The sequence below is a fragment of the Scyliorhinus torazame genome, chromosome 2 (genome assembly GCF_047496885.1).
Source record: "Scyliorhinus torazame isolate Kashiwa2021f chromosome 2, sScyTor2.1, whole genome shotgun sequence".
NCBI classification, from domain to species: domain Eukaryota; kingdom Metazoa; phylum Chordata; class Chondrichthyes; order Carcharhiniformes; family Scyliorhinidae; genus Scyliorhinus; species Scyliorhinus torazame.
In genome coordinates this window covers 114,154,471-114,176,891 of record NC_092708.1, presented here as the reverse complement: position 1 = coordinate 114,176,891, position 22,421 = coordinate 114,154,471, and the positions used below count along the sequence as shown (strand labels likewise).

The 22,421-nt window shown below is 50.9% G+C and overlaps 1 protein-coding gene across 1 annotated transcript in view; it reads left to right on the top strand.

Moving 5' to 3' along the window:
- Positions 1–22,421, top strand: part of LOC140406771 (uncharacterized) — a 104,459-nt gene that overhangs the window by 20,371 nt on the left and 61,667 nt on the right. Inside the window, exon 2 of the mRNA XM_072494705.1 lies at positions 9,630–10,046. Coding sequence (XP_072350806.1) covers positions 9,630–10,046 — 417 coding nt within the window. The remainder of the gene's footprint in view (positions 1–9,629; positions 10,047–22,421) is intronic.

The window sequence follows — 22,421 nt, the reverse complement described above, 5'->3', positions numbered from 1 at the left end:
CGAGGTAGAAGTCCAACCCGGCAGCAGCAGCCTTGCAGAGGAGTCGCTTGGCAATGTGAACGCCCTTCTCCGCCTTTCCATTTGACTGGGGGTGTAGAGGGCTGGACGTTACGTGTGTGAAGCCATACGAAGCAGCAAAGGACGACCATTCATGGCTGGCAAAACAGGGCCCATTGTCCGACATGACAGTCATCGGAATGCCGTGGCGAGCAAAGGTGTCTTTGCAGGCCCTGATGACAGCAGACAACGTCAAATCGTGCAGGCGTATGACTTCTGGGTAGTTTGAGAAGTAGTCAACTATGATGACATAGTCCATGCCGAGCGCGTGAAATAGGTCGACACCCACCTTCGCCCAGGGGGACGTCACCAGCTCATGGGGCAGAAGCGTCTCAGGAGGTTGCGCCGGCTGAAACCTTTGGCAGGTTGTACAGTTGAGCACCATGTTGGCAATATCGTCACTGATGCCCGGCCAGTATACCGCCTCTCGGGCCCTCCGTCTGCACTTCTCGACCCCCAAGTGGCCTTCGTGTAGTTGGTCGAGAACCAGCTGGCGCATGCTGTGCGGAATCACAATCCGGTCCAGCTTCAGAAGGACACCATCAATGATGGCTAGGTCGTCTCGTACATTGTAGAACTGCGGGCACTGCCCTTTGAGCCATCCTACCGTCATGTGGCGCATCACTCGCTGCAGAAGGGGGTCGGCCGCAGTCTCTTGGCGGATACGGGCCAGACTGGAGTCGTCAGCCGGCAGATTTGCCGCTGCCAAAGCCACCTGTGCCTCGACCTGACATACGAACCCCTCCGCATCTGGCGGCGTGCTCACTGCTCTGGATAGGGCATCCGCAACGATGAGGCCCTTCCCTAGAGTGTAGAGCAGTTGGAAGTCGTACCTCCTGAGTTTAAGTAGGATGCACTGGAGGCGAGGGGTCATCTCGTTCAGGTCCTTGTTTATTATGCTGACCAAGGGGCGGTGGTCAGTTTCGACCGTGAACCGTGGAAGACCATAGACGTAATCGTGGAACTTGTCTAAACCGGTTAGCAAGCCCAGGCATTCTTTTTCGATTTGCGCGTAGCGCTGCTCTGTGGGGGTCATGGCCCGCAATGCATAGGCCACTGGGGCCCATGATGCCGTGTCATCCCTCTGCAGGAGCACTGCTCCAATGCCGGATTGGCTGGCATCAGTTGAGATTTTGGTGGCACGAGATGTGTCAAAAAACGCCAACACTGGTGCCGTAGTGAGTTTGCGTTTGAGCTCCTCCCATTCCAGCTGGTGTGTGTGTTGCCACTGGAACTCTGTGGATTTTCTGACGAGGTGGCGCAGAGTCGTCGTGTGGGAGGCAAGGTTGGGAATGAACTTCCCTAGGAGGTTGACCATGCCAAGGAAGCGTAGGACAGCCTTCTTGTCGGCCGGCTGCGGCATGGCTGTGATGGCGCTCACCTTGTCTGCATCCGGACGGACCCCTGACCGGGAGATATGGTCCCCCAGGAACTTCAACTCGGTCTGGCCAAAGGAGCACTTGGCTCGGTTGAGGCGCAGGCCGTTTTCCCGTATGCGGGCAAAAACGCGTTGGAGACGATGTATGTGCTCCTGCGGTGTGGTGGACCAGATGACGACATCGTCCACATATACGCGCACCCCTTCGATGCCTTCCATCATCTGCTCCATGATTCTATGGAAGACCTCGGATGCCGAGATGATGCCAAATGGCATCCAGTTGTAGCAGAATCTGCCGAAAGGGGTGTTGAAGGTACAGAGCTTTCGGCTGGACGGGTCCAGTTGGATCTGCCAAAATCCTTTAGAAGCATCCAGTTCCGTGAATATCTTCGCCTGGGCCATTTCACTGGTGATCTCCTCCCGTTTGGGTATGGGATAATGTTCCCTCATAATATTATTATTGAGGTCTTTGGGGTCTATACAGATGCGGAGCTCGCCAGAGGGCTTCTTGACACACACCATGGAGCTGACCCATGGCGTGGGCTCCGTGACCCTGGATAGGACCCCTTGGTCCTGGAGATCCTGCAGCTGCTGCTTGAGGCGGTCTTTAAGTGGCGCAGGAACCCTGCGAGGTGCGTGAACGACCGGGATGGCGTCCGGTATGAGGCAAATTCGGTAGGTGTATGGCAGTGTTCCCATGCCTACGAATGCCTCCTGGTTGTGGGCGAGGAGCGATTGGAGCTGTGCAGAGAACTCTGCATCCGGGAAGTCAGACGTGCCGTCTGGAGAGAGAGAGAATTTGTTGCACAAGGTGGAGAGCCTTACATGCCTGTGCGCCCAGCAGGGAGTCCTTCGATGAGCCAACTATCTCGAACGAGAGTGTGGCCGTGTGTGTGTTGTGTGTCACCTGGAGCTGGCAGGATCCCATGGCCGGGATAACGTTCCCGTTGTAGTCGACCATCTTGCACCGGGATGGCTGGATTGGTGGTCTGACCTTCATGGCATAGAAGGCTGACCATGCTATGAGGTTGGCGGAGGCGCCAGTGTCCAGGCGGAAAGTGATCGGCGATCGGTTGACCATTAGGGTGGCACTCCATTCATCGCCCGGATTGATGGTGTTGACCCGGTTTGCATCAATGACTGCAACCCGGAAGGCGTCTTGGTCATCTGTGTCGTTGGGTTGGATGTCGTGATGTGGAGGCTGAATGGTCCGCACGTTCCTGCGAGGTTGTCGGAGATGCGGAAGATTAACAGGTTGAGCCGCTCGACAGTATGCAGCGTAGTGGTCCATCTTGCCACAGCGTAGGCATTGTCGGGTTTTTGCAGGACATTGCCCTTTTAAATGTGCGGCTCCACAGTTGCCGCACGTCATGACGTCATGGCGTTCGTTACGCCACTGCGCATGCGCAGTTCGGTCTTGCGTCGGGCGCGCCTGCGCAGCACGTCCCTCAGTGTTGCCGCTGGTTTTGGCGCGCACAAACGCAGGAGGCCTCAAAAAGCGCGCGAAACGGCCGCCCTCGTCCGGACCGCGGGCCGGGAGAAACTCGATTGCCTGGACGCGTTCGGCCTCGTGGGCGGCCTGGCTTGCCGATTCAATCGCGTGGGACCCCCTCCATGCCAATTCGGTCGCCTGAAATTGGGCATAGCGGCGGGTCGCATTTTCATGCAGGACACAGGCTTCAACTGCAAGATGCTAAGGTCAGGCCTTTAATTTTTAGAAGCTGCTGGCGTAGGCCACTGGAGGCAACGCCAAAAACGATCTGGTCCCGGATCATGGACTCTGAGGTGGTGCCGTAACCGCAGGACTGCGCGAGTATGCGGAGGTGCGTCAGGAAGGACTGAAAGAGCTCATCCTTACCTTGCAGGCGCTGCTGAAAGACATACTTCTTAAAGCTTTTGTTGACCTCAACGTTGAAGTGCTTGTCGAGCTTGAGGAGGACCGTGTCATACTTAGATTTGTTCTCGCCTTCCGCGAACACCAAGGAGTTGTATACATCGATGGCGTGCTGACCTGTCGTAGTGAGGAGCATGGCAATCTTTGTTTCGTCCGAGGCGCCAAGTTTTTCATTGGCTTGCATGAACAGTTCGAATCGCTGCTTGAAGAGCTTCCAATTTGTGCCCAAGTTCCCAGCGACTTGTAACGGCTGCGGTTTGTTGTGGGTGTCCATGGCTCAGGATGGCAGATTTGCCGGTAGGTATCGATTCACTCACTGGTACCATGAGGTGTTGGGTGCTCTGAGGTACAGACGAACCAACACGGTTGCGATTGGTACAACGCAGTTTTATTCCAACTAACTATTTACACATCTGACTTGGTACTCAGCACGTGGTGACTGTGAGTGTCTTGCTAATGAGGTCCTGGCCCTGTGCTGTCTCCAGATGGACTGGCCAGGAGGTGTCGTGTTTCTTGTCTTATACTGTGTCCGCTCTTCTCTGTGATTGGCTGTCGTGTTATGTGTGCTAATTGGTCTGTTGGTCTGTCTATCATTATGTATGTGTTATGATGTATGTTTGAATATCATGACACTTTCAACTAAGGGAAACAGCTATTTCCTATCCACCCTGTCCATGCCCCTCATAATCTTGCACACCTCGATCATGTCACCTCCTCAGTCTTCTCTGCTCCAGCAAAAACAACCCAAGCCTATCCAACCTCTCTTCATAACTTAAACGTTACAGGAGGCAACATCCTGGTGAAGTGCCTCTGCACCCCCTCCAGTGCAATCACATCCTTCCGATAATGTGGCGACCAGAACTGCATTCAGTATTCTAACTGTAGCCTCACCAATGTTCTATATAACTTCAACATGACTTCCTTGCTTTTGTAATCTATGCCACGATTGATTAAGGCAAGTGTACCATCTGCCTTTTTCACCACCCGGTTAACCTGCCCTTCTGCCTTCAGAGATCTATTTACAAACATGCCAAGGTCTCTTTGTTTCTTGGGACTTCCCAGTGTGGTGCCATTCATTGAGTATTCCCTTGTCAAATTGCTCCTTCCAAACTGTAACACCTCACACTTTTCAGGATTAAATTCCATCTGCCACTTTTCTGCCATTTGACCATCCCTGTACTGATATGAAGACTGACATGAAACTAAGGGGTTAATCAGAACACCCGGGTGTGGCACGACTACTAGAGGGCACTACACAACTCATTATACAACCAGACACACACTAGATCCTCCCTCTCACTCCTGGCAGGGACTATAGGATGAGCACCAGAATAGTTTAGATCTCAGGCTAGGTCACCACATGTGGCCTAGATCCCAATTGTACAGTTAGTCATTATCACTGAGTTACTAGAGTTAGATCAGCAGAGTGTCGAACTCATTTATCTGGTTGCTGTTACTGAATAAATCCTTTCAACTTACTTCAAGGACTGGAGTGTCTTTCAGCGTCGTCTATGATCAGTAGCAACTTATGTCAATCAAACAGCATAACATAACGATCCCGTCTATATTTCCTGTAACCGTAGACACTCAACCTCACTGTTAACCACCCGGCCTATCTTTGTGTCATCCACATCGACTTACTGATCCTACCCCCCACATAGTCATCTAAGTCATTTATATAAATTACGAATAATAGGGGACCCAGCACAGAACTTCCAGTCAATAAAGCAGCCGTCTGTCATCACCCTCTGTCTCCTACAGCTCAGCCAGCTTGGAATCTACCTCATCAAGTTCCCTTGTATCCCATGTGCATTTACCTTCTTTATAAGTCTCCCTTGTCAAAGGCTTTGCTGAAATCCATGTAAACTACATCAACTGCACTACCCTCATCTGCACACTTAGTCACGTGCTCAAAAAATTCAATCAAATTTGTTAGGCACGACCTCCCTCCGACAAAGCCATGCTGACAATTCCTGATCAAACCGTACCTCTCCAAGTGGAGATGGAGGGTGGGTTTCTCCATTGATGCCGAAATTGTGTTCGGCGATTGGGCGGAGAATGGACTCCGACGCCGAAATTGGGGCTGATGTCAGATTGACGCTGGTCAGCCATGCTCCGCCCTCCTTCAAACTGGCATCATCGGATGGCTGGTTGGGCCGCGCGCGGCCGGCACTGTGTTGTATGCTGCGGCCACTGCAGGTCTTCAGTCGTGCGCATGCGTGGCCCAGAACCCGGCCATTCTCCAGCAATTCTCAGCGCAGGGGGCAGGGGTTTTGGGAATCGGTGAGGGTTTCACACCCATTTTATGGTCGTAAAAGACCACATATGCTCCGCTGGCATCGGCACTTAGCCGCTGAAACGGAGAATCCAGCCCAGAACCTCTCCTTCAGAATTTTCTCCATTAGTTCCTCCACTACTGACGTGAGACACACTGGCCTGTAGTTCCCTGGCTCATCCCCACAGCCTTTCATAAATAGTGGGACCACATTCCCTGGGGAATCCCGCTATTGGGCTGCTCTTTTGATCGCGGGTCCCAATAGAGAGATCCTACAGCTACCCCCCCCCCCCGCTCATAATTCGGCACCCCCTCCCCTCCCGCAGTGCAATTTAGCCCCCCACTCATGGATTTTCTGGGTCCCCCCTCCACCCCAGTACTGGAGTGACCCGACTCGCCCTCCCCCGAGACCCCCTGAGTAAAGAGACCCCCACAGAGACCCCACAAAAAGAACCCCCCAGAAAGACCCCCTAAATAAGGAGACTCCCCTACAGACTCCCCACAAGGTGACCCCTGTCAGGAAGCCTCCCCCCCACCCCCTCAAGAAGAGAGACTCCTGTTAGGAAGCTCCCCCCCAGAAAAGAGACCACTGTCAGGAAGCCCCCCCCGCCCCCCAGAAGAGAGAAGCCTGCCTGGAAGCTAGAGAGCAGCCCAGATAGAGGCAGGTAAAAAGATTACTGCTTTAATACTCATCTGGGCAGTACACCTGCTGGCTCAGACTCGGGAAGCACCACCTGTCAATTCCTGGAAAGAGAAAGCCAATAAGTTGTGTTTAAACCCCTCAGACCTATGAGCTACAAGCCATTATTCATTTATTGATTTTACTAGGCTGTGATTGACAGCTTCCTCACCCAGATCACTATCAGCATTGCTCGATTCATCTCTCTTCATGGCTGAGAAACTTTAACCACAATGTTTATAAACATCAAGCTTTAACTTACAGCTTCTGGATCACTTCAAACAGAGTTAAGTGTTGTCAAGTTCCAGCTGACCACTTCAATATCACTCAAGTGTGAAGGGAGGTGTTGGGAAATTATGTTTGATGTGGTCTAGGAGCTGCCAATCAAAGCTTGATGTTTATAAACATTGGCCCTCTGATTGAATTTGGGGGAAACTACCTTAAAGAGTTACCCCCTTTGTCCACCACGAGGTCCACCAAGTCAGGGTCATGCTTGTGAATGAAAAAATGAATGAAAATTGCTTATTGTCACAAGTAGGCTTCAATGAAGTTACCGTGAAAAGCCCCTAGTCACCACATTCCGGCACCTGTTTGGGGAGGCTGTTACGGGAATTGAACCATGCTGCTGGCTTGCCTTGGTCTGCTTTCAAAGCCAGCGATTTAGCCCAGTGTGCTAAACAGCCCCCTTGTCAAGACCTGTAGTGATTCTCGCCCACATGATTCCCGGCCCACAGGACCGGAGAATCACGCGGGCCCAGAGGATATGGTGCCCGACCCGCTAAGTGGTTGTAAATGTGTCTTAATAATCCATTTGCATCCACCATGTGGTGCGGGCTTAAACCTGGATCCTGATGCCAGCAAGGGGGCTCGGCGATCCCATTTTCTTCACAACTTCAGATTCGCCGCCTCATTGGGAGCTCCGATACCGGCGACGCGAGGCAGAGAATTTGCCCTATGTCCCAGCTATACAAAGCTCTGTTAAACCCTCAACTACATGATAACTATGTAAAATAATACAGACGGTGAAAATGACGGTCTTCCCCAGATTTCTGTTTGTTTTCCAGTGCCTCCCCATCTTTATCCCGAGGGCCTTTTTTAAACGGTTAAACAAGTTGATTTGGGGCTTTGTGTGGGCGGGTAAAACCCTGAGAGTGAAGCAAGAGTTGCTGGAGCGTAGTCGAGGGGAGGGTGGGTTGGCACTGCCGAACTTTAGCAATTATTACTGGGCGGGCAAATATAGCCATGATTAAGAAGTGGGTGGTTGGGGAGGGGGGGGGGCGGGGGCGCGCGACGTGGGAGCGAGTGGAGGCGGCATCATGTAAGGACACAAGTCTGGGGGCATTGATAACGGCATGTCTGCCGTTCTCGCTGGCCCGGTACTCCACAAGCCCGATGATAGTGGCGGCCCTGAGAGTCTGGGGGCATTGGAGGAAACATATGAGAGTGGAGGAAGCATCGGTCTGGGTCCCGATTTGCAATAACCAGCGGTTTGTACCGGGAAGGCTGGATGGGGGGTTTCGGAGATGGCAGGGAGCAGGGACTGAGAGGATGGGGATCTCTTCATAGATGGTAGCTTCTCTTGTTTGAAGGATTTAGGGGAGAAATTTGAACTGCTAGCAGAAAATGGATTCAGGTATCAGGGATTTTTTGCAAAGGCAGGTTTTGACCTTTCCGCTCCTACCACTACGGGGGATACAGGACAGGGTCGTTTCCAGAACGGGGGTGGGAGAGGGGAAGGTATTGGACATCTACAAAGAGCTTGTGGAGTCAGAGGAAACTCAGATAGAGGAGCTAAAGGGCAAGTGGGAAGATGAGCTTGGAGGAGAGATAGAGGCGGGTGTGTGGGAGGATGCTTTAAGCAGAGTTAACACATCCTCATCATGTGCCACGCTTAGCCTGATACAATTTAAGGTAGTTCACCAGGCACACATGACGGTGGCCCGGATGAGCAGGTTTTTTGGGGTAGAGGACAGGTGTGCGAGGTGTATGCGGGGCCCAGCAAACCATATCCATATGTTAGCACAGGGCTAAATCGCTGGCTTTGAAAGCAGACCAAGGCAGGCCAGCAGCACGGTTCAATTCCCGTACCAGCCTCCCCGAACAGGCGCCGGAATGTGGTGACTAGGGGCTTTTCACAGTAACTTCATTTGAAGCCTACTTGTGACAATAAGCGATTTTCATTTTTCATTTTATGGGCATGCCTGAAGCTTCGAGGGTTTTGGCAGGGTTTTGCTGAGGCTATGTCCATGGTTTTAAAAACAACGGTGGTGCCGAGTCTAGAGGTGGCGATCTTTGGAGTGTCGGAAGATCCGGGAGTCCAGGGGGCAAGAGAGGCTGACGTCTTGGCCTTTGCCTCCCTGGTAGCCCGGAGACGGATATTGCTAGCGTGGAGGGTCTCGAAGCCCCCAAAATCAAAGACCTGGGTTGGCGATGTTGTGGGAAAAATCAACCACTTCAGGAGTCAGACTTGCTGTGTTCAAACCAGTGCAGTTTTATTGTCACACGAAGCTTCGGGAGAAAGCGTACGTACCCCGCGGTACGGTAGCCAGCCTTTCTCGTTGTTTGAATGGCAGTCATTCATTTTATACTTTGGGTTCACAATGAGCCCAGATACAAAACAATTATCACCTTGTTATCTTTAAACATTTTATAGATTGTACATCGCTATTTGTAAGCGTTTTGCCATTTTCACATGGTTTTTGTTAAAGAGGTTTTACAGGTTGCAGGTAGCAGCAGGAAAGCAGTATCGATTGTCCCTTTGTTTTAGGAAACGGCCCAAGACATTTGTATTAGCATATCATTGTGTACACCTTGGCTGAAGTCAGCTTTATTCAAGTGGTGTCCCGCATTTATGTATTTCTTAATCTTCCTGTCTGGCTCCCTTTGTCCTGGATCTGTTCCTATCTGTCCCACTGGCACCCAGCTGGGCTCCAGGCATCAGTTATGTCTGCTTTATTCTCTGTGTCTCCATCTTGTGTGTCAGGCAGCCATCTTCTGTGACAAGTGCCCTTCTGAACCATTTCCCACTTCAGCGACATGGCCGGGTTTCTCAGTCTTGAGAAAATCAAGTTCGCCCTATTAGTGTTAACGCTAGGGTTTGTCCGGAGGTGGCAGCCATTTATCAACTTCTTCGGGGAAAATTAACTGTCAGCAGAGGCAATAGTCTAAAGAGTGGGGGGGGGGGGGGGGAAGTTAGGCTATTTTCTGTTAAGTGTAGGAGGGACTTGTTAGGGATGGAAATGCTGTATGTACTACGTTTATATTTGGATTTGCATTCTTTTCTGTTGTTGTTATTGTTATAAAATTACAAATACTTTAATAAAATGCCTTGTTTTTCATGTTTTAGGTTTTCAGCTCGCTCGGGGGAACAGTGACCTCTCTGTTCTGCATGAAAGTATGGCTGCGATGTCACAATATTCCCCTCCTCCCAACCTTGAACCATCCTCCAAAGTAAAAGACTTAAATGACCTATCTTCGGGGTCTGATCCCACTCCAAAAAGTGAGTGGAAACCAAGTGGAATGCAGACCCCACAAATTGTGGTTGAAAACTCTTGTGAACAGCAGCAATGTTCGCAAGGAAAATTAAAGAATTCCACAGAAAAAGACACAAAAGATCTAAATTTTTCCAAGTCTTGTGGCTCTTATACGGAAAATCAAACTTCAACTTTAAAAATGAATCACCAACCGGACCACAGAAAAGCAAAGATTTCAAAGTCGTGTCCTCCTTCACTGAGAATTGAAGATACTGAACAGCTTCTAAAAGGTATATCGATGTTCAGAGTAGATTTAACAGTCTCCTGATGTAAGTGCACTGCAGTGCTAACCAGCCTGCTGGTATTTCTAAGGCTCAGTTTACACCATGCTGTTACAGTCCATTTGGACATAAATGTACAATTAAGTAGTGCTGATGCTAATTGCACTTTACGGCGCAGGGTGATATTTTAATGGTAGCTGTTTAACAGAAATTCGATCAATTACTTGGGTGAAAGGTATGAGAGAAGAACAATGCAATTTATTTTCGGCAGACAGCAATTCCTTGATCATATTGTAGCCTGTATAAATAAATAACTTTACTTTCACAGACCAAATTCTAATTTAATATTGATTAGTGTAATTAAATGCATATTTCTCTCATGCACATTGTGGCATTGAAATCAGGTCATTCTGCCACACCCAAATCAATAAGCATATCAACGGCAAATCAATAAATATCAACCTAGAAGATTTAATGCATTTATCAATACAGCTTGATGTGACAAGAACTCACTTTGGATTGCATTACAGCAATGCTTTATTCTGTGCACATCGAATGAATACATATACAATTTAAGGAGATAATCAGCCTTTACACAGCTAGCAAATCCTGAATTAAACATTCCAGAAATATTTACAGTTCTAAGCCAGAGTGATAATTAGCATTAGGCATTGTTTAAGACTGTTAAATGATTATCCTGTTTGAATCTTCATGTGCAAAGCATATTCCTATAGTCAATGATATCCATGTAATATTTTTTTAAATAAATTTTTATTAAGGTATTTGAACATTTTTATAAAAATAACATAGACAATAACATCAACATGGTAAAATAAACATTTCCCCCCCCATCCCAATCTTCACAAACCCCAACCATTAAAAAAAATCCGCCCCCTTGGAACACTGCATCTGCTGACATTTTAATTTTCCCGAGAACCCACCTTCGGGAGAACCCTAACCATTGACCCTCTTAAGGCAAACTTTATTTTCTCGAGACTGAGAACCCAGCCATGTCACTAACCCAGGTCTCTACACTCGGGGGCTTCAAGCCCCTCCACATTAATTAGATCGGTCTCCGGCCTACCAGGGAGGCAAAGGCCAAGACGTCGGCCTCTTTCGCCCCTGCACTCCCGGTTCTTCCGACACTCCAAAGATTGCTACCTCCGGACTCGGCACCACCCGTGTTTTTAGCACTGTGGACATTGCCTTAGCAAAACTCTCTAAGCTTCGGGCATGCCCAAAACATGTGGACATGATTTGCTGGGCTTCCCGCGCACCTCGCACACCTATCCTCAACCCCGAAAAACCTGCTCATCCTAGCCGCTGTCATGTGTGCCCGGTGGACTACCTTAAATTGTATCAGGCTAAGCCTGGCGTGCGATTAGGAGGTATTAACCCTGTTTAGGGCATCCGCCCATAGCCCCCCCTCTATCTCTCCTCCGAGGCCGTCCTCCCACTTGCCCTTAAGCTCCTCCACCAGAGTTTCCTCCGCCTCCGAAAGGTCCTGGTAAATATCTGAAACCTTCCCCTCTCCCACCCAGGTATTGGAGACTACTCTATCCTGTATCCCCCATGGCGGCAGCAGCGGAAAAGCCGGCACCTGTTTTCTCAGGAAGTCTCGCACCAGCAAATACCTAAACCCGTTCCCTGCTGGCAATTCAAATTTATCCTCCAAGGCTTTCAAGCTGGGAAAGCTCCCATCTATAAATAGATCCCCCATCCTTCTAATTCCTGCCCTTTGCCAACTCCAGAACCCACCATCTAGCCTACCCGGTACAAACCGATGATTATTATAAATCGGGGTCCAAACCAATGCTCCCTCCATGCTCTTATATCTCCTCCACTGCCCCCAGATTCTCAGAGCCGCCACCACCACTGGACTTGTGGAGTATCGGGCCAGCGAGAACAGAAGAGGTGCCGTTATCAGTGCTCCCAAATTGGTGTAATATTAGTCGAATTGAATAACCATGTTGGTCTTTGGTGGAATACTGTTTAGTTGATGTTGGGGGGGGGAGGGACAGATGTTGGGCATAACTTTTATTGCAAGGTAGCAGGGATTGTTCAACTAATGTCTTCTTCAGGGAGCAACTACTACAGAGCTTTGGCTCGATGCAACTGTTGGAGCCTTCCCATTTCCAGTCCTATCTCTACATATCGGGCAGGATTCTCCATTCTAGGTTGCCCAAAGAGTGGTAAGTGCAGTGAAATCACACGCTTGAGTGATTCGAGTGCACTTAGTGCTTGGAATGCACTTACCTCTCTTTGCTGTAGTCAATGTTTGCAAACATTGGGGTTTCACCACTTATGCCACTGAACTGTGAAGGGAGATTAATGAATCAAAGCTACAGATGGTTTGTTGAAGCTGTCAATCACAGACCCGTATGAGTAAGGTATGAATGGCTTGTAGCTATTGGATCTGTGGGTACTAAATGCAGGTCCCAGCTGTTCTACTATTACAAAGGGGGGTCCCTTTAGGCAGAGGGTCCCTGTGGGATGGTTCCCCCTATTACAGGGGTCCCTGTGGGGTTCTCCTTATTACAGGTGTCCCTGTGGGTGGTCTCCCTATTACAGGGGTCCCAGGGCATCACCCTTGTACTTGAGTGTAGGGGGGGCTGCTGTGCATTGCAGGGAGGGAGGGTTCTGGGCTGATTTGTGGTGCAGGGGTGGGTGGATTGGGGGCCAATTTGCAGTGAGGGGGCTATAGTGACTCGATTCGGGATTCCCTAGGAATCCCTCGTATTCCACGCCATGCATAAATTTGCATGCCGTGGAGAGGAATTGTTTATCGGTTTGCGCTCCCAGGTGGATCGTAAACAGGTTGCAATTCAGCTCCTGCGGGAGGACATAGAGCTGGATTCTCCGTTCCTGAGGCTAAATGCTGACGCCAACAGAGGATCTGTATCACAGTGGGTAAATCGGCACAAAACACTCACAGATTCCGCCACCGGCGAGGGGCTAGCACGGCGCCGCGTGAAACACCCATCAGCGACGTGGAAAATGGCTGGAGAATCACCGGGTCCGCACTGCACATGTGCAGGGCTGACAGTCTGCAGCTGCACGTATGCCTACACCCCTCACACATGCACCAATCGCACCAGAAAAGATGGTGCCGGCTGTGCTGGGCCACGTACCCGCCCACCCCGACCCCACAGCCCACCTCGTGTCCATCCCCCAACACACACGCCGGTCCTGGCAGAAACCTCCCGGCCAACGGCATGGATCTCGGCCGAATGTGGCGGTGTTGGACACTGACCACACCCCCTCTCTCTCCGCAGCCACCACACCAGGCTCACGGCCGCTGAGACCACATGTGGCCCACACCATCAGCAACTCGGCCCATCAGTGTCGGTGCATCACGGGTGGGCCTGCTAATGACATTCCAATGGGGTTGTGACTGCGTGCGGCGCGTGTACTGATGATGCCAATTTGGAGGGGGTGGCGCATCGCGACCCGCCGTCAAACCGGCGCCTGCTATGATTTCGGCGTCGGGAACCATTCTCCGCCTATTAGCTGTTCCCGATTTCGCCGTCGGGCAACGGAGAATCCAGTCCATCCAGTGCACCATTTGGAGTCTGGTAAATTGGAGGCAAGTGTGCATGGTGTAGCCCTTGTCTCAAAGCATGCAACCTCTCACTTGCTGCACACAAAACATACAACCTCCCACTTGCTGCACACAATCAAAGAGTGACGGTGGTGGAGGTCAGCATAAAATAGCAGGTGCTGGAATAGCGGTCAATGGCCTGAATGAAGCACTGCTGGTGATCACGTAACCGTTGCCAGTTCCAGATGACTCATGAAGGCACTGAGTTCACTTAAATGGTCAAGAGTTAAGATAGATGAAGTCACTCACCTGATGAAGGATCTGCACTCCGAAAGCTAGTGATTCCAAATAAACCTGTTGGACTTTAACCTTGTTGTAAGACTTCTTACTGAGATAAATGAAATCATTGATGCTTTGGACTTGAGGGAATCTTGAGGCCATGTTAGTAAACCCCAGAACTATATCCAGAACGTCCTGGGGAATATGATGAATGTGTTTGCTCCAGCAAACATGGCATTACTTGTCTGCTTAAAGTAAGCATTAACTGCAAACAAACTAGTGTGTCCAGTGTGAGGAACAGATAATAGCAACAAGGTGGAAGCCAAAATCATATCTGCATGCATTCAGACTCTCTGATTTACATACATGCAATGTTCTTACATTAAGGCAAGTCTGCCATTTGCTATTCTGGCTGATATGTCCCCTGAATAGTCATGCACAGTAGCTTCAAGATTTGAATTGCCTCTGCATTGACATTATGGCAGACCCGACAATAGAAAATGTTTTTTCTTGCTACTTGGCACCAGATTATGGGATATAATAATAATCTTTATTATCACAAGTAGGCTTACATTAACATTGCAATGAAGTTACTGTGAAAAGCCCCTAGTCGCCACACTCCGGCATCTGTTCGGGTACACAGAGGGAGAATTCAGAATGTCCAAATTACATAACAGCACATCTTTCAGACTTGTGGGAGGAAACCGGAGCACCCGGAGGAAACCCACGCAGACACGGGGAGAATGGGCAGACTCCACACAGACAGTGACCCAAGCCGGGAATCAAACCTGGGATCCTGGAGCTGTGAAGCAACAGTGCTAACCATTGTGCTACTGTGCTGCCCTCAGGATAGATATGTGGTGGGGCCCCTAAGCTGGCACTAGGTATAGTGGAATGATACCCACATATAAACAGGTGAGAATGAGGCTATTGGTGTTAGGGCATCATTTCACTAAACCTGGCAAGCTGACAATGTCTACACATGGTCCCAGGGTGGCAGTCGATGAAGTGGAGGCCAATTTTGGGCCACTGCGGTGAGGGAGTGGATAATGGTAGGTGGTGGATTCATGGGCCAACAGTGGCCATTAGGGGTGCTGTGAAATTTTATGACAGGAAGTGATTCTTAAATGTGCATGAGGCCCCTCATACTATATGCAAGTATCCTAACTCCTGATTGTGGCTCTTTCCAGAGATGCCTCTGGTGCTCTTAAACAAAAAGTGATATTAGACATGTTTCCCATATTGTTCAGACACAGCGTTCTAAATTGGATCATTGTGCTTACCTGAGGTCTGTGGTAGTCACCACGCGTAGTATATCACATGTATTATGGCATTGCCCGTATAGTAGAGGTACATGGATAAATCCCTGCCTGCTGGCTCCGCCCAGTAGGTGGCGTATAAAAGTGTGTGCTCGCCGGTGCTGCAGCCATTCTGGTTCCAGCTACAGGAGGCACAACATCTTTGCTCAATAAAGCCTCGATTATTCCACTACTCTTGCCTTTGTGGTAATTGAAAGTGCATCAATTTATTGAGCAAGATTTTTAAAACGATGGATCTCCACATCAAGCCTGATCACCTGCAGCTGAGCCCTCAAGCAGCCAACGCTACGTCCGGCTTTGACCACTGGCTAGCCGGTGCTACCTCCAAACATCCGCTGAGGAACCATCGGACTCGCAGAAGCTCCAAGTCCGATATTCACGGATGAGCCCTGATATTTTTCCTCTCATCTGGGATGCGGCCACCTTCTCTGAAGTGATGGAGCTCCTGAAAGGACATTACGTTCGACCAGTCAGTCAAGTATACGCCAGGCCCCTCCTAGCCACGAGACAGCATCTCCCAGGGAATCTCTGGACGATTTCTGGCGTGCCCTGGACATCCTAGGTAGGCACTGTGACTGCCAGGCAGTTTCGGCAGTCCAGCACACCAAACTTTTAATTCGAGACACTAACGTTACGGGCATGAAGTCTGCGTACGTCCGCCAGCGGCTACTGGAAGGGGCCACACTTGATCTTGCGGGAACTAGGCAGCTCGCTAATTCGTTAGAAGTGGCCTCCCGTAACATCCAGTCCTACACCCCCGACCGTGTGGCACCCTCGTGGGCATCGTGGGCCCCACCAGCTGCCAACTCCAGCTCACAACAAGCCTCCACCGCACGGCAGCCAGCCAACTCTGGGGGGCCCAAGTACTATTTTGGCGGGCAAAACAAACACCCCAGGCAGCGCTGCCCGGGGCGGAGCGCGACCTGCAGCGGCTGTGTGAAGAAGGGACACTTTGTTTCTGTTTGCCAGGCCTGGTCGATCGCCGCTGTTTCCAGGCCTGGCGTTCCTACACCCCCCACGTGCGACCCAGGGGCGCCACCATTTTCCCCTTCGCAATCCACGTGCAGCCCATGGGCGCCGCCATCTTCTTCACCGCAAGCCACGTGCGGCCCATGAGTGCTGCCACCTTTGATGCCGCCCGCCATGTGCTCCCCGTGGGCGCCGCCATCTTCGGTGCCATTTTGGACGGCGCCTCAGGACCCCTGCTCGTCTGGCCGTTCGCCGCCTACTGCTACCTCCACCACCGCTGACCAGCCCGGGACCTCCCAGCATCTGCCGCAGCTCACCTCTATCACCCTGGATCAGTCCCGGCCCCACAACCCCGCGACCGCGACGACGACGGTGAAGATCGATGGGCACGGGATTACCTGCCTTTTTTACTCTGGGAGCACAGAGAGCTTCATCCACCCCACTACGGTGAGGCGCTGCTCCATCTCAGTACACCCCGTCACCCAGAAAATCCCCCTGGCCTCCGGATCCCATTCTGTGGAAATCCGGGGGTAGTGCATCGCGACCCTCACCGTCCAAGGCGTAGAGTTCAGCAATTTCCAGCTCTATGTCCTCCCCCACCTCTGCGCTGCCCTGTTACTCGGCCTGGACTTTCAGTGCCTAACCTTAAAATTCGGCGGACCCCTACCCCCCCCTCACCGTCTGCGGCCTCATGACCCTTAATGTCGATCCACCTTCCCTGTTTGCAAACCTCACCCCGGATTGCAAACCCGTCGCCACAAGAAGCAGAAGGTACAGTGCCCAGGACAGGACCTTCATCAGGTCGGAGGTCCAATGGCTTCTGCGGGAAGGGGTATTGAGGCCAGCAATAGCTCCTGGAGAGCTCAAGTGGTGGTAGTGAAGACTTGGGAGAAGCACAGGATGGTCATTGACTACAGTCAGACCATCAAACGGTACACGCAGCTCGACGCGTACCCCCTCCCACGCATATCTGACATGGTCAATCAGATTGCGCAGTATCGAGTCTTTTCCACAGTGGACCTGAGGTCCGCCTACCACCAGCTCCCCATCCACCCGGAGGACCGCCAATACACTGCGTTCGAAGCAGATGGCCGCCTCTATCACTTCCTTAGGAAGTGCTCAGAAGGGAAGGGGGGAGAGGAGCAGAGCATTAGTAATTGGGGACTCTATAGTCAGGGGCACAGATAGGAGATTTTGTGGGAGCGTGAGAGACTCACGTTTGGTATGTTGCCTCCCAGGTGCAAGGGTACGTGATGTCTCGGATCGTGTTTTCCGGGTCCTTAGGGGGGAGGGGGAGCAGCCCCAAGTCGTGGTCCACATTGGCACTAACTACATAGGTAGGAAAGGGGACAAGGATGTCAGGCAGGCTTTCAGGGAGCTAGGATGGAAGCTCAGAACTAGAACAAACAGAGTTGTTATCTCTGGGTTGTTGCCCGTGCCACGTGATAGTGAGATGAGGAATAGGGAGAGAGAGCATTTAAACACGGGGCTACAGGGATGGTGCAGGCGGGAGGGATTCAGATTTCTGGATAACTGGGGCTCTTTCTGGGGATGGTGGGACCTCTACAGACAGGATGGTCTACATCTGAACCTGAGGGGCACAAATATCCTGGGGGGGGGAGATTTGTTAGTGCTCTTTGGGGGGGTTTAAACTAATGCAGCAGGGGCATGGGAACCTGGATTGTAGTTTTAGGGTAAGGGAGAATGAGAGTATAGAGGTCAGGAGCACAGATTTGACGTCACAGGAGGGGGCCAGTGTTCAGGTAGGTGGTTTGAAATGTGTCTACTTCAATGCCAGGAGTATACGAAACAAGGTAGGGGAACTGGCAGCATGGGTTGGTACCTGGGACTTCGATGTTGTGGCCATTTCGGAGACATGGATAGAGCAGGGACAGGAATGGATGTTGCAGGTTCCGGGGTTTAGGTGTTTTAGTAAGCTTAGAGAAGGAGGCAAAAGAGGGGGAGGTGTGGCGCTGCTAGTCAAGAGCAGTATTACGGTGGCGGAGAGGATGCTAGATGGGGACTCTTCTTCCGAGGTAGTATGGGCTGAAGTTAGAAACAGGAAAGGAGAGGTCACCCTGTTGGGAGTTTTTTATAGGCCTCCTAATAGTTCTAGGGATGTAGAGGAAAGGATGGCGAAGATGATTCTGGATATGAGCGAAAGTAACAGGGTAGTTATTATGGGAGACTTTAACTTTCCAAATATTGACTGGAAAAGATATAGTTCGAGTACAATAGATGGGTCGTTTTTTGTACAGTGTGTGCAGGAGGGTTTCCTGAAACAATATGTTGACAGGCCAACAAGAGGCGAGGCCACGTTGGATTTGGTTTTGGGTAATGAACCAGGCCAGGTGTTGGATTTGGAGGTAGGAGAGCACTTTGGGGACAGTGACCACAATTCGGTGACGTTTACGTTAATGATGGAAAGGGATAAGTATACACCGCAGGGCAAGAGTTATAGCTGGGGGAAGGGCAATTATGATGCCATTAGACGTGACTTGGGGGGAATAAGGTGGAGAAGTAGGCTGCAAGTGTTGGGCACACTGGATAAGTGGGGCTTGTTCAAGGATCAGCTACTGCGTGTTCTTGATAAGTATGTACCGGTCAGACAGGGAGGAAGGCGTCGAGCGAGGGAACCGTGGTTTACCAAGGAAGTGGAATCTCTTGTTAAGAGGAAGAAGGAGGCCTATGTGAAGATGAAGTGTGAAGTTTCGGTTGGGGCGATGGATAGTTACAAGGTAGCGAGGAAGGATCTAAAGAGAGAGCTAAGACGAGCAAGGAGGGGACATGAGAAGTATTTGGCAGGAAGGATCAAGGAAAACCCAAAAGCTTTCTATAGGTATGTCAGGAATAAGCGAATGACTAGGGAAAGAGTAGGACCAGTCAAGGACAGGGATGGGAAATTGTGTGTGGAGTCTGAAGAGATAGGCGAGATACTAAATGAATATTTTTCGTCAGTATTCACTCAGGAAAAAGATAATGTTGTGGAGGAGAATGCTGAGCCCCAGGCTAATAGAATAGATGGCATTGAGGTACGTAGGGAAGAGGTGTTGGCAATTCTGGACAGGCTGAAAATAGATAAGTCCCCGGAACCTGATGGGATTTATCCTAGGATTCTATGGGAGGCCAGGGAAGAGATTGCTGGACCTTTGGCTTTGATTTTTATGTCATCATTGGCTACAGGAATAGTGCCAGAGGACTGGAGGACAGCAAATGTGGTCCCTTTGTTCAAAAAGGGGAGCAGAGACAACCCCGGCAACTATAGACCGGTGAGCCTCACGTCTGTAGTGGGTAAAGTCTTGGAGGGGATTATAAGAGACAAGATTTATAATCATCTAGATAGGAATAATATGATCAGGGATAGTCAGCATGGCTTTGTGAAGGGTAGGTCATGCCTTACAAACCTTATTGAGTTCTTTGAGAAGGTGACTGAACAGGTAGACGAGGGTAGAGCAGTTGATGTGGTGTATATGGATTTCAGCAAAGAGTTTGATAAGGTTCCCCACGGTAGGCTATAGCAAAAAATACGGAGGCTGGGGATTGAGGGTGATTTAGAGATGTGGATCAGAAATTGGCTAGCTGAAAGAAGACAGTGGGTGGTGGTTGATGGGAAATGTTCAGAATGCAGTAGTCACAAGTGGAGTACCACAAGGATCTGTTCTGGGGCCGTTGCTGTTTGTCATTTTTATCAATGACCTAGAGGAAGGCGCAGAAGGGTGGGTGAGTAAATTTGCAGACGATACTAAAGTCGGTGGTGTTGTCGATAGTGTGGAAGGATGTAGCAGGTTACAGAGGGATATAGATAAGCTGCAGAGCTGGGCTGAGAGGTGGCAAATGGAGTTTAATGTAGAGAAGTGTGAGGTGATTCACTTTGGAAGGAATAACAGGAATGCGGAATATTTAGCTAATGGTAAAGCTCTTGAAAGTGTGGATGAGCACAGGGATCTAGGTGTCCATGTACATAGATCCCTGAAAGTTGCCACCCAGGTTGATAGGGTTGTGAAGAAGGCCTATGGAGTGTTGGCCTTTATTGGTAGAGGGATTGAGTTCCGGAGTCGGGAGGTCATGTTGCAGCTGTACAGAACTCTGGTACGGCCGCATTTGGAGTATTGCGTACAGTTCTGGTCACCGCATTATAGGAAGGACGTGGAGGCTTTGGAGCGGGTGCAGAGGAGATTTACCAGGATGTTGCCTGGTATGGAGGGAAAATCTTATGAGGAAAGGCTGATGGACTTGAGGTTGTTTTCGTTGGAGAGAAGAAGGTTAAGAGGAGACTTAATAGAGGCATACAAAATGATCAGGGGGTTGGATAGGGTGGACAGTGAGAGCCTTCTCCCGCGGATGGATATGGCTGGCACGAGGGGACATAACTTTAAACTGAGGGGTAGTAGATATAGAACAGAGGTCAGAGGTAGGTTCTTTACGCAAAGAGTAGTGAGGCCGTGGAATGCCCTACCTGCTACAGTAGTGAACTCGCCAACATTGAGGGCATTTAAAAGTTTATTGGATAAACATATGGATGATAATGGCATAGTGTAGGTTAGATGGCTTTTGTTTTGGTGCAACATCGTGGGCCGGAGGGCCTGTACTGCGCTGTATTGTTCTATGTTCTATGTTAGGGTTCCCTTCGGCGTCACTAATGGGGTCTCGGTCTTCCAGCGAGAGATGGACCGAATGGTTGACCGGTACGGACTGAGGGCCACCTTCCCGTACCTAGGTAACGTCACCATCTGCGGCCACGATCAGCAGGACCACGATGCAAACCTCCAAATATTCCTCCAGACCGCCAAACTCCTCAATCTCACATACAATAAGGAGAAATGCGTGTTCCGCACCAACCGCTTAGCCATCCTTGGCTATGTCGTGGAAAATGCAGTCCTAGGGCCCGACCCCGACTGCTTGTTCCCCCTCTTGGAACTCCCTCTCCCCCACTGCCCCAAGGCCCTGAAACGATGCCTGGGATTTTTCTCCGACTATGGCCAGTGGGTCCCTAATTATGCGGACAAGACCCGCCCACTCATTCAGTCCACAGTTTTTCCTCTGACAGCTGAGGCCCGCCAGGCCTTCAACCGTATCAAGGCAGACATCGCCAAGGCCAGATGCACGCGGTCGACGAGTCCCTCCCCTTCCAGGTGGAGAGCGATGCATCGGACGTAGCTCTGGCCGCACCCTCAACCAGGCAGGCAGGCCCATGGCCTTCTTTTCCCGCACCCTCCATGCCTCTGAAATTCGGCACTCGTCTGTCGAAAAGGAGGCCCAAGCCATTGTTGAAGCTATGCGACACTGGAGGCATTACCTGGCCAGCAGGAGATTCACTCTCCTCACTGACCAACGGTCGGTTGCCTTCATGTTTAACTATACGCAGCGGGGCAAGATCAAAAACGACAAGATCTTGAGGTGGAGGATCGTGCTCGCAACCTATAACTATGAGATCTTGTATCGCCCGGAGAAGTCCAATGAGCCCCCTGATGCCCTATCCCGCAGTACATGTACCAGCGCACAAGTGGACCGACTCCGGGCTCTCCACTATGACCTCTGCCACCCGGGGGTCACCCGGTTCTTCCATTTCATCAAGGCCCGCAATCTGCCCTACTCCATTGAGGAGGTCAGGACCGTCACTAGAGACTGCCAAGTCTGCGCAGAGTGCAAGCTGCACTTCTACCGGCCAGATTGAGCGCACCTGGTGAAGGCCTCCTTCCCCTTTGAACGCCTCAACATGGACTTCAAAGGGCTCCTCCCCTCCACCGACCGCAACACGTACTTTCTGAACGGGATTGATGAGTACTCCCGGTTCCCTTTCGCCATCCCGTGCCCCGATATGACTTCTGCCCCGGTAATTAAAGCCCTGCACAGCATCTTCACTCTGTTCGGTTTCCCCACCCACATCCACAGCGATCGGGGATCCTCTTTCATGAGTTCCTGCTCAGCAAGGGCATTGCCTCGAGTAGGATAAGCAGCTACAACCCCCGGGGAAACGGGCAGGTGGAGCGGGAGAAAGGGACGGTCTGGAAGGCCGTCCTGCTGGCCCTGCGGTCTAGAAATCTCCCGGACTCCCGCTGGCAGGAGATCCTCCCCGACACGCTCCACTCCATCCGATCTCTCCTCTGCACCGCGACTAATGAGACCCCTCACGAATGTATGTTTGCCTTCCCCAGGAAGTCCACCTCCGGGGTCTCGTTCCCAACGTGGCTGACAGTTCCTGGACCCATCCTCCTTTGGAAGCATGTACGGACCCATAAGTCAGACCCCTTGGTCGAAAAAGTCCACCCCCTACAT